Source organism: Achroia grisella, unplaced genomic scaffold (genome assembly GCF_030625045.1).
Source record: "Achroia grisella isolate CSIRO2021 unplaced genomic scaffold, CSIRO_AGI_Agris_v1 utg567, whole genome shotgun sequence".
Lineage (NCBI taxonomy): Eukaryota > Metazoa > Arthropoda > Insecta > Lepidoptera > Pyralidae > Achroia > Achroia grisella.
This window is the reverse complement of record NW_026712947.1, coordinates 993668-1007387: the sequence shown is the minus strand read 5'-3', so window position 1 is coordinate 1007387 and position 13720 is coordinate 993668. Positions and strand designations below refer to the sequence as shown.

Genomic DNA, 13720 nt, shown 5'->3' with positions numbered 1-13720 from the left:
TCCAGAGATAATAAATAGTTTTTCTGTGTGACGTACCTGTCTATTTAGTTAATATCTCATTACAATTATTTACCTACTTTATCGTTCTCTAGACACTTTACTACTTACTTTTTAACACGCACAACCACATTGTGGAATCACCTTCCAGCATTGGTATTCGCGAACCTAAGTATTAAATATATACGATATTGAAACATTCTAGGAAGGATCTTATTCCTTTTTAAAAGGCCGGCAACGCACTTGCAATTCCTCTAGTGTTGCGAGTGCTCATGGGGGTCGGTAATCACTTACCGTCAGGTGAACCACGAGCTCGTTTATCCCCTATATATTTTTTCAAAAACTACTTATCATTTACTTACATACACGATCTCTTATATACGGCCCACATTTCTGTTTTCCACCTAAGATTAGGGTATTAACATTTCTCAAGGGTCGGCAACGCACACGTGACACCCCTAGTGTTTCAGACATCCATAGGTTACAATAACCGTTTACCATCGGATGAGTGATTGAACCTAAATAGGCAAAACCCTAAAATAATCATAGATATAAAAACGGACCTTTTGATTACTGGTGAACTCGCCACGATGCGACATCTGATCTGCTAACGCTATAAATCGCTAACGCAAACGGATGTTCTTAGCCATTGTAATTCATAAATAGAATAGAATGGAACGGAACGGAATGGAATGGAATAAAATAAAATAGAATAGAACTTTTCTGTTCATATTATATAGTAATACATCATTACATTAATACACGAAGCACAAATATTGTACACCTTTTTTTCAAACACCGCGCGGGCGGAAGAGTTTGAAATTTTTCACACCTGTAGTTTATTTAGAATGATATTTTAATTAGGAATAAAAATATATTATTAACTAAATAAAAAATTATACACACCATATATTTGACATACATACACACATATATTCTTTTTTACCGTTAATATCTGTGGTCAAAATGAAATTGTTTGACATTAATATTACTCTACAGTCTTTGTCAATCCGTCATACTCGTTAACGAGTGCTACCTGTAGGCAATGGCCAGCTCTAATCACTACGACTGATTTAATCTTATTTATTAATTTAATGCCTGATGGCATTCTCTACCAGTCAACAGTCGCGGTGATCAGGGATAATAAGGCGGTGCCCTTTAATAATTAATTGAAAGAAAAAAAAACAAAAATTATAACAAATAGAACAGAAAAATAATACACATATATACGGATGCAAATATATAAAAATTCTAATATACCAATATAATATATATATAAGTTTATGGATTACATATAAATAAAATATAAATTTAAACTACATAGGTATAATAAATATTCATATAATCTCATGTATAATCTCATATCTCGATAGAAGTTTGGTTGAATACTATTAAAGAAATTTGGAATAATGTTCACGCAAAGACCTATTCAAGGTAAATTTGGTTTGACATCTTCTGAGGTCAACAGGAAGTGCATTCCAAAGGTTAATGGCAGAAATAGCGAAAGATTGAGATGAGAAGTTAGAGCGATGAGAAGGAGTATAAAGCAGGAGATTAGAAGAAGAGTGACGATCACGAGAATGTGATGAACTTAGAAATTAAAATCTTTCTTTGAGGTGCTGAGGAGCTAGTGGATCATATAGAACAGAAAAGAATTGACAGAGAATTCTAACACTCATTGTCAATCTTATTGTATATTTAATATTTTGAATCGAATAAATTTTTTAACCGGTAATTTGTATTGACACGAGTAAAGTTACAACGATTCTTTAAATAAGAAACACGCAAGTTTCATGTTCGTTCTTGTTGTGATAAGACAGCATTGCGAATGAGCAGTGGTTTAAAAAATATAACTATGACTATTCAAGAGTGCTTGAATTAAGTTTATTTCTATAAAGAACTTTCTATTCTATTCTTTTCAATAAAACAGTAATAAAAACTTGTAATATAAATTAATTATAGTCATATTTCGTACACTGGGCCACCACTAGTTTGATTTAATTAACGCTAGCTAAAGAAAATCCTATTATATTTGTTATAATTCCGAACTGATACGATCAATCAGTATTAATATTAAGACTTTAAATCGTTTACAGTCTAGTCTTGATTAAATTTTTCGCATTTGTTTTATTGATCGGTATTTTTTTTATAATAGTTTAGATAATAATTTAATTGGTTACTTCTAGCGGATTATCTATTATTCTTAGAGACATTAAATAGGCTTTATTTTTATGCGTCTATGTACAGTCATATATATATCGTATTAATATTATAAACGTAGAATTTTGTAAGCGTGAAATGAAATAAAAATTCTTTATTATTCTCTTCACGGAATATAAAGAAACACTGATATATACTATTAATATGTAAATATGTAAACATACAACATTGACAAAGAGGCAACAATGGGCGGCCTTATCGCTGAAAAGCTATTTCTTCTAGGCTGGATGAATTGTACATTGTAGATTTATGAGTAACGATGCAAAAATACACAATAAACATAAAATTCACGCAAAAACTACTTGGATTTTAATGTAAGTTTACTATAATATAGTTTATACATCAGAATAATTATGTAAATTGGGCGAAATATAATGACAAATGTCAAGTAAGTGTGATGCAGACGAAGCTGCACGAGTCAGCTAGTTTATTATATTACTATCATTTTTCTTATGATTTGTGTACAATCATTACATAGTATAAAACAACGTCGCTGTCGCTGTCTGTCCGTCCCTATGTATGCTTAAATCTTTAAAACTACGCAACGGATTTTGAAGTGGTTTTTCTATATAGATGGAGTGATTCAAGATGAAGGTTTATATCTATAATACATGTCTACCTGGGCGAATACCTAATTCATAGTATAAAACAAAGTCACTTTCGCTGTCTGTCCGTCCCTATGTATGCTTAAATCTTTAAAACTACGCAATGGATTTTGAAGTTTTTCTTAATATATAGAGTGATTTAAGAGGAAGGTTTATATGTATAATACTTGTACACCATTAGGAAGCCGGGGCGAGAAACTAGTAAAGAATAAAGAATATATATATTCGTATAGTTTTAAATTAAGCTTATTTATTCCATCATGCGCCATCCAACTCCTGTCTTTTCTCCTCTACCCTAAGGTTGTCTGGAAGAAATCGCTTAAGCGATAAGAACGCCTTTTGTACCTACATATATTCTATGTATATACTGTTTTATTTCGTATTTTTTTAAAGGTGCAATAAGGAGTTAAAAATAAATGAAGCTTTGCCAAAGTATACAACTCAATTCGCAAATATTAAATTAAGATTGTAAAAGAAATTATATAAATAAACCTCGGACCAGTATCTATGAAAATAGCTCTCTCTTTAAAATAGTGTACATTAAAAATAGTTGCTACACCCACTAATATAGTTGTCAGGACAATTGTGGAGACGACCCAGACTAGCGGAGATTTATCGCGGATGTAACACTTATTGACCTCCGGTTGCGTAAGACTTGATCTTTATTTATATACTAACTCTATCGCGTGGCTCTGGCCGTGTCGCATACACTCTGTTCTTTATGTTACTAGTAAACTAGCTGTTTCAGGAACTTAAGTTTATTTTTCTAAAATAAAAGTAGCCTAAGTTACTCCTTATGACATCAGCTACCTGCCAAAAAAAGTCCCGTCAAAATCTGTCCAGCCATTTCAGAGATTAGCCGGAACAGACAGACAGACCGACTGACAAAAATAGTAAAAAATTACATTTTGTTGTATATACCGTATTTATATTCATATGCATGTAGTATAAAACTGTTATTTTAATATTACAAACAGATACTCCAATTTTATTTATGATACCTGTACCTATGATTAATATAATATTCGTAATTTCACTGCCAAATGCCTTCCTACAACCGAAACATCCTCTAGGAATCTAGAAGCAGCTAGCTCTAGCTAAGAAGAATTTCTTAGCTTCTAGGTTCAAGAGATAGCTTCCTAGAGGTTCCTAGAGCCTTCCTGGTACGAGAGAGGTAAATGCAAATGAGTTTATACAACCTCCCATCAATCTCGAGGTTCGATCTCTAGCAATGCCATCATCTGAAGCCGCTCCATAAGTCCTTCCGCAGTAATGGATTGTCCTCTGTATTCGCTCTCTTCTTCGTTCGGTGAAGCTATATAAGCCAACTAACAATAATGCTAGCAGTATTAGAATAATAATAATAATCTCAGGACAATTTACACAGCGCCATCTAGACATGTGTTATGGGTACTAGATAACTGATATAAATATATAGATACATTTTTTTTTCGTAAATACATACATAGCATACATGGAAAATACCCAGACCGAAACAAACAATCATACTCAGGAATACAAATGTTTGTGTCGTGCGAGGAATCGAACCCGCGACCATCGGAAGTAAGGCGGTGTGCTAAACCGCTAGACCACCGAGGCCGTCAGAAGACCTAAGACCAGAAGAAGACAGAATACAGAAGACCAAAAGACCTAATGTATTTATATTATTTTGTTTCATTCCGCTACCATTAGCATGTGTGAGATTACAAATTTTCAGTGTGGAAACCTACAGTGTGGAAGCGTTATGACCTTATCTATTGATGATCAAATTTCGACCGTTATTGAATCTACACGCATATTGCGACACATGTTTCGACTCTGAACAAGCCATCATCAGGCAACGAATATAGCGAATAGAGCTCAGATATAGCTTGGAAGCCTAGTAGCCATCAACATGGTTCAGCGACAAAACTGCGCCATGAATATTTACCGTCTCACATTTTGAATGGTAATAATGTAAATTATTTAATGAAATGGACTTCAGCAAAATAAGATCAAATTCCATAATATACAGCACTAGCTGTACCGGCAAACGTTGTTTTGCCTTAAAATAAAAAAAAATTAGGGGTGTACTACCCCTAACATTTAGGGGGATGAAAAATAGATGTTGGCAGATTCTCAGACCTACTCAATACACTCACAAAATTTCATGAGAATCGGTCAAGCCGTTTCGGAGGAGTATGGGAACGAAAGCTGTGACACGAGAATTTTATATATAAGACTAGAATAGTTCGAAAAAAAAACAGATTTTTTTTAAGATGATAATGGAATGGTGCTCCCGCCTGCGCTAACGGTTTACGCTGGCGGGGCACCAGTGGAGGATGATAAGATGAGCATGAGGTCAGGTCAGTTAGCCCATCGCGCCAAATTCACCAAGAATTTATCACGATGGTTTCCAGGGGGAACCGTGTGGAGGTCAACCTGACATGGTACATTGCTACCAATAAGATCATCAGTCCACATTACTAACGATCCCCTTTCCCCCAAAGTAATACAGTTAGGAAACATCACGGGATCTTACCACGTTTTATTTACTTTTATAGAGTTCCCGATATTGAAACACTGCCGTAATATTGGGAACTCGATAAAAATAAACAAACTCTATGATTTTTCTAATCGTAGGTATAAATTATGACGGCATCAAATTTAAAGTGACTACCTACCTCGATTGAACTGCCTATATTATTTTAAAGGCAATCATACTGTTTTATTCGTTTATATAAATACTATCTATGTATTTATCTTCATTATGGAATATCTTATCATATAATAAGCAGAGGCATTAAAAAGATATAGTATCTTGAATCAAATATTACCACTTTCAACTGATGGGAAATAATTTATTATAGAAGATTATTAGCGTCACCTCTACTTATATTATTCTACTGCTTTTCGCAGAAGATTCCAGAATGGGTATCCACTGCAGCATATAGAGAATGAGTTTTTGACATTCTACGGCAATCCGTCCATCCACACTCACATGCTTCCGCGTTTATACTACTAGCCCTGCGCGCGGTTTCACTCGCATGAAATTTATAGCTTATCTATTAATCTGATGTATAAGCTACATGACTGCAAAGTTTCATCAAAATCCGTTTAGTACTTTTTGCGTGAAAGAGTAACAAATATCCGTCCATACTAACAAGCTTTGGCGTTTATAATATTAGTAAGATATACACGTAATTTCATTGAAATCGGTAGGTTGCAAATTAGACAGTGAAATTACAGAGCGTACATCTTAGTCCTTTGGAGTGGTAACGCATGAGTGGTAACGCATGAGTGGTAACGCATGAGTGGTAACGCATGAGTGGTAACGCATGAGTGGTAACGCATGAGTGGTAACGCATGAGTGGTATCGCGGGAGTCACATAATAACGTGATGTCCATCGTATATAGATACCACTTACCATCAGGTGGGCCGTTAGCTTGTTACATTCATTCATCCATAATTTAAGATCTACGCTCTTGTGAGTGGACCTCTTGCGAGTGGATCTTCATGCTCTTTAAATGTTAATTCTACACGTCTCCCATTTTGTCTTCAATTTGCTTGATATAAGGTCTTTTCATTCCCTTGAACTTGTTTGGCCAGTTACAATTTTTTTAATTAGAAACTTCTATTGTCGTAATTCCCGCGAGCCATTTGCAGATTGGAAAGAAGTTTAGATTAATTAATTCAGTGTTGTGTGACGGCCTCAGCGGTCTAGCGGTTTAAAACACCGCTTTACTTCTGATGGTCGCGGGTTCGATTCTTCGCATGGTACAAATATTTGTATTCATTCTTATAATTGTTTGCATCGATCTCAGTTTTTTCTATGTATATTAAGTATGTATTTATAAATATATATATACTAGCTTTTGCCCGCGGCTTCGCTCGCGTAAATTTATCCCTTTAGGGGTGGAATTTATCAAAATTATTTCTTAGGAGGTGCCTACGTCATAGTAGCTTTATGTATGCAAAGTCTCAGCCCGATCAGTTTAAAATTGACAAAGTTTCATACAAACTTACATCCCCTATTTTATCCCCTTGGGGGTAGAATTAATCAAATCCTTTCTTAGCGGATGCCTACGTCATAACATCTACCTGCATGCCAAATTTCAGCCCGATCCGTCCAGTGGTTTGGGCTGTGCGAATATAGATCACTATGTCAGTCACGTTTCAGTTATATATATTTAGATATGTGAGAAGCGGAGGTATCTAATATGTCTGATGAGTGAGAGGTGCTGAGGGTTTCAATAAGGAAAGTACGAAGATGAAATAAAATGCGACTAATATGACAGCGATATATATATATAATAGAAAATTACAAAAAAAATATGTCAAAAAAATATGATTATAAAATTAAAAAATAATATACAAACCTATCGAGGAGTTCGCTACAATATACATTTATATCAGTTGTATAATACCTATAACACAAGCTCTGCTTAGCTTAGGACTAGATGGCGCTGTGTGAGTTATCCTTTGATTTATTAGTGTTAAACTACGGAAGTTCATTGTACCAAATATAAAGTTTGTGATCATTTAATTCCGCCTCCTTTGTTGTATACGTGTCTAGCGTCGAAATGACATTTCAGCAAACTGTTAACTTTTTTGGTCTAAAGTCGCGTATGCACTACACAACACTCGCTACTACCGGTGCCCCCGGTCGCCACTCCGATCGAACCCCCCTCCAATTCAAACGGGGATCGAAATAACGACGACCTAAGCCGAAGTTCGAACCCCTTACGGTGCCCTCAGAATAAATTTGAATCCGTCAGGTGGGTTTGAAGTGCCATTTGCACTCGCCTCGTATTGTCAGGTGAAGCTGTAAAGGCCAGCTGCGGCCAACAGCATTAGAGTAGTCTATGTGTGTACCTCAGTCACACTTACAGCGAGTCAAACAGCTTTGAAAGCTGTGTATTGTTTATAGGTTGCAAATTAGACAGTGAAATTACAGAATAAGATGTATGATCTTAGTCCTCTGGAATTCATTCATAATTTAAGAACTTTCCACGATCTTCATGCTCTTTAAATGTTGATACGACATTTCCATTTTGTCTTTGTGAAGAAGTATACATACATACTTCTTAGCGAGTTGTTACTTAGCAACAAACATTATAAATACTATCATTACTATATATAAAAATTATTTCAATAAAAAATAGTGTGTAGCAGAGCGTATTCTCTTTTGTTAAGGGCTCAATTTTTGTAACAGCTATTTTATAGGAATTCTCATAAAATCGTTTACGTTTTTCGCTCTACTACCATATTAACATTACTTAATAATCTTTAATTTGCTTGATCTTTATGAAGCCTTGGCCTTCCCCTCCCCCTCTTTTTGCCTCAATAATAATTTTCACAATTATATCGTGCCGTATCAAGTATCCTAACATTTTCCCTCGTATATTTTCTATAGTATTCAATATCTGCCTTATTTATTTGCCCTATGTAGTACATCTTCATTTCTTACTTTATACGTAAGTGACGACCTCGGTGGTCTAGCAGTCTAACATACCGCTTTACAAATGATGGTCGCGGGTTCGATTCCTCGCACGGCACAAACATTTGTATGATGATCATGCGTATGATTGTTTGTATCGGTCTGGGTGTTTTCTATGTATAATATGTGTGTATTTACAAAAAAAAATACATATATGTATTTGTATCAGTTATCTAGTACCCATAACACAAGCTTTAGCTAGCTTAACTTGGGTCTAGATGGCGGTGTGTGAATTGTCCTGAGATTATTATTATTATTATTATTCTTACTTTATCTTTGCAGCTAATTCTATCCATCCCTTTCCAACACCACATTTCAAAAGCCTTTGTCTCTTTCATTTTGATTTAACGTCCACGTCTCACAGGCGTACATATACTCCAGCTTGTCAGAGATTCTAATTACAAAAAATAATAACAGATTATCTGTCTGTTTGTCAGGTACGTCCTTGTGAAGCCGAAAATGTATGTAGATGATTATGTATTGATTTGTATGATTTTATTGCATTACACAGTCGACATATTTAATAGTTCATTAGCAGCTATACGAGGACATTAATAAATGGTGTCCTAATGTTTACAATGTTACATAGTATGAAATGAAATCGCTTCCGCTATCTGTTCGCTTAGATCTTTTAAACTACGCCACAGATTTTAATGCAGTTTTTGGTAATAGATAGAGTGATTAACGGATAATATATATTCATGCGGAACTTAGGCAAGTAGATAGTTTGTTATAAATAAACATATAAAAATATAATTACAAAACATTTCTTTGTAAAAAATCTTATTATAAAATTGAAGCATTTATAAATGATAATAATTTGTAGAATAAAATCTAATTTAAAATTCAAAGCACTGACAATGTTACCTGATTGAACAAAGATTGATTGTGTAACGGTTTCTATGTTGATTGTCGCATACCTAATCCTTGTTAATATATATCTACTTAAAATATCATTTATTTAAAAGAGCAACACACAAGTTTCTTGCTCGTTCTTGTGATAGGTCTGCGTTCCAAATGAGTGATACCATAAAAAATATGATTATATAAAAGTGCTTATGTTAAGTTTATTTGAATTGATAACATTATTTCTATTTCTTTCTATATATATATATCCATTGTAAATACTTCTACAATATATGTACATAACAACAACCTGGTGTCATCTTTTCATCTCCTCCTTTCCTGCTACTGCTTGTACCAGACAAACACATATATATATACGAAATATGAGCGATCCCGTCTTAGTGCTAAATATTTTTTTAGAGTAACGTTATATATAATTATAATACTTATCAATACGTTATCTAACTGGTAATCAAAAGTGCATAACTTGTAAAGTAACACTAAAAATAGAAATCCATTAAATAAATAATATATGATATCTAATCATAATAATAGACAGATATCAAAATAAATATGACTTACAATATCTTTCTAGAAACGTCACAAATTTCGTACGCGCTATAAATAGCACACATAAATTCGCAATAAACCCGGATAGATAAAGGAATTATGAGTTTTACGAGTTTCACTGATAAATATTTTGAGAATATTATGCATAATTTTCATTGTCCCTTAGACTGATAACATTACTCACATATCCGTGTCGCGATGAAATAGCAGTAAATTAGCAATTTTATTTATTCACTAGCTTTTACCCGCGGCTTCGTTGGCGTTAATTTATCCACTTAGGGGTGGAATTTATCAAAATCCTTTCTTTGGCGATGCCTACGTTATAGTAGTTTTATACATGCAAAGTCTCAGCCCGATCGGTATAAAATTGACAAAGTTTGATACAAACTTTCATCCCGTATTTTATCCCCTTGGGGTAGAATTAACCAAAATACTTTCTTAGCGGATACCTACGTCATAACATCTACCTGCATGCCAAATTTCAGCCCTAACGCACTCAACGCACAGCCCCGAAACACTAGACGGTGTTTCGGGGCTGTGCGTTGATAGATCACTACGTCAGTCACCTTTGAGTCATATATATTACATTTATTACAGGCAACTAGGCCCATTTCATAAATGAGGTCAGGTCCGTTAGCCCATCATGACAAATTCTTCATGCTTAAACACCCAGACCAATACAATCAATCATACTCATGTTTGTATGAATGCAAACGTTTGCATCATGCGAGGAATAAAACCAGCAACCACTAGCATAAGGTTGTGGCTAAACCGCTAGAATATCGAGGTCGGCAAAAGAATATCTCAGAAGAATTAATAACTTATTAATTTCCGCCAACATTCAACTGTTCAAACCTCTAACAATAATAATGTAGTGACAATGGAAGTGTTTTATAAACAAAATGGTTATTATTTACATATTTTATTATTATAACATTACGAATGAATACTCTCTCGCATATCATCTCAGTGGACAACACGAGAGGCGACAATACGATAGTTGAAAGTGCATAGAGATGACTTATTTATTTATAGTGACAGTACTGTGGTTAGGTGTGTTTGTTTTTTTATTTTCTCGGCGATACTTTACTCTATTTTTTTTACAATTCACACAACGCCGTCTGGTCCCACGCTAAGCAGAGCTTGTGAGCAGGTCTAGTACCCAATAACTGATACAAATACTTTTTCGTACATACATATATATTATACATATAGAATACCCAGACCGACACAAACAATCATACTCATGAATATAAATGTTTGTGCCGTGCGAGGAATCGAACCCGCGACCATTGGAAGTAAGGCGGTGTATTAAACCGCTAGACCACCGAGGCCGTCTAAGTGGTATTTAGGTACAGCTGCTATTTTATTTTATTTAATTATCATGTAATCAATTTTCCAGACGAGATTTTACAACTGTTAACTAATGTGCTTATAACATTAGTTGACAGTTGTAAAATCTCGTGAGAATTGTTTCTCTATTGAGAATCTAGCCGCAAATATATTCTAGCTATAAAAAAAGGTTGTTGTAATTGCATCAAATTACGAAATTTATGTGATTTTTCCGTTGTTGTATTGCAATCTTCTGAATTAAACGTTTTCTCGGCAGCGATAAGTATTAATTTATGAATTAGGGAAATAAAATATGATTTATTCAGTGTTTTTACAAAAAAAATAGAAATAATAAAGATCTACCAGACCAGATATCGACCAGAATTTCATTTTTTTTTTATTCATAATAATGGAATGGGGCTCCAGTGGAGTATGATAAGATGAGCATGAGGTCAGGTCAGTTAGGACGTCAAGATGACATGAAACATTGCTAGAAATGGGGTCATCAGTCCACATTCCTAACAATCCCCTTTCCGCTCTATGAATTATTTCATCTCAATATAACCGTTTTTTACTACACGCATACGAATATAAATACGATACAATTACAATTTACATTTGTTACAATACGATTACAATTTTTGTTTGCCTGTCCGTCATTTTGTTCTGTCTAATCTCTGAAATGGCTGAACCATTTTGACAGCATTTTTTTGGCAGATAGCTGATGTAAGAAAATGTAACTTATGCTACTCATATTTTAGAAAATTTCTTTTATATTAGAAAAATAAAGACAAATTCCCCCGGACGAAGTCGTGGGTGCAAGTTGTATAATAAGAAAGTACCAGTAGGTATCTGATATTCATTCTCCATTACTTTATATCGGTATTAAATTTCTTATATGTAACTTTGACACGCTTCTTGACGAAGCTACCGGATCGGAGGTTGTATAACGTTTACAATACGTGTTTTTATGTAATTGGATTGGCAAACAAGACGACGGTAAGTGGTGACCGTCGCCTCTATACGCTAGTAATACGGACATTACGATAGTCTGAAGCCTGGCACATAACTTGCTGGTGGACTGAGATGACATGCCTTTTTTTCGGACTACTCCAATGTTATTGGCCGCAGTTGGCTTTTACAACTTCAGTGAAGGATAGAGAGCGGATGCAGGCACACCAAACCCGCAGGACTATGCTATTGGTTGTAGCTGACTTTTACAACTATATCGGACGATAGAAGGCGAGTGCAGGTGGCACTCCACACTCGCAGGACTTATGAAGCGGCTGAAGGCAAATTTCCGCCTGACGGATACGACTTTAGTCTGAGGGCACTACTAGAGGTTCGGACCTGGGCTCAAGGCGCCCTAATTTCGAGCCTCGTTTGAATTGAACGGGGGATCGATCGGACAGGCGGCCGGTGGCAACGATGTGGAGCGCGCCCGGTTGATTGAGGTCATCGTCTTCGCCGGCGAGGACGGTGTCTTGCCTATCTAGTAAATTCACCTGTAACTTACCTTACAACGGTAAATATTATTACTATATTACACGTAATTCATTACTAATAACGTGTACAGAAATCTACCGATCAAAATATTTTACTTTATACCATACGATAAGATAATTCTAAATTTGGAATGATTAATTTGTTTTATTACAATTTTGTCATTTCCTTTGTTACAATCGATTAAAAATATGAAAAGGTAAACAAACAAGTAGAAATGTTGATATAAATAAATTTACATAAGAATTGGCCTTTGGCCTCGTGCAAATATGAAGAAATTAAAAGTAGACTAAGCTGTACGGTTTAAGGATCTTTACTGGAGAACTGAAATAATACATACTTAGATACATACATACATAGCAAACACCCAGACCAATACACACAATCATACTCATGAATACACATGTTTGTACCGTGGGAGCAATCGAACCATCGGAAGTAAAGAAGTGTAAACCACTATATCACCGAGGCCGTCAGTTATGGTATAATATGCATAAATAAATAAGTAAATTTTTGCCAGATAAATGTACATAAATAAATAAGTAATTTTTTGCTAGATAAACGTACATAAATAAATAAGTAAATATTTGCCAGATAAATGTACATAAATAAATAAGTAAATTTTTGCCAGATAAACGTATATAAATAAATAAGTAATTTTTGGCCAGATAAACGTACATAAATAATAAATAATTTTTTGCCAGATAAATGTAAAAGACTACAGAATTTTCTTTTTCAGATTTCGTTCTGTCTGAAGTGAGATACGCACCTGTTTGGTCATATGATGGTAAGGAAATCATTTTGCACACAGTAATCCTAAGGTTCAAGTCTTTGAATTCGGTAAATTTGTGTGTAGTCTACATATGTGTGGTTGTATGATGTTTAGAGTTACATATACATACTACATACATGTACCTATGTGTGGGGAAAGGGGATTGTTAGTAATGTGGATTGTTGACCCCATTGCTAGTTTTTTTTTTATGGGTGATAATGGAATGGTGCACCCGCCTGCGCTAACGGTTTACGCTGGCGGGGCACCAGTGGAAGATGATAAGGTGTGTATGAGGTCAGGTCAGTTAGCCCATCGTGACAAATTCATCAAAAATTTATCACGTTGGTTTCCAGGGGGAACCGCGTGGGGGTCAACTTGACACGGTATATTGCTAG

General features: G+C 34.8%; 1 protein-coding gene across 1 annotated transcript in view; it reads left to right on the top strand.

Annotated features, from left to right (window-relative positions):
* Positions 1-11490: 11490 nt before the first annotated feature.
* The window catches only part of LOC131848636 (putative carbonic anhydrase 3), a 29242-nt gene continuing 27012 nt past the window's right edge, over positions 11491-13720 (top strand). Inside the window, exons 1-2 of the mRNA XM_059198557.1 lie at positions 11491-11506; positions 13293-13340. Coding sequence (XP_059054540.1) covers positions 11491-11506; positions 13293-13340 — 64 coding nt within the window. The remainder of the gene's footprint in view (positions 11507-13292; positions 13341-13720) is intronic.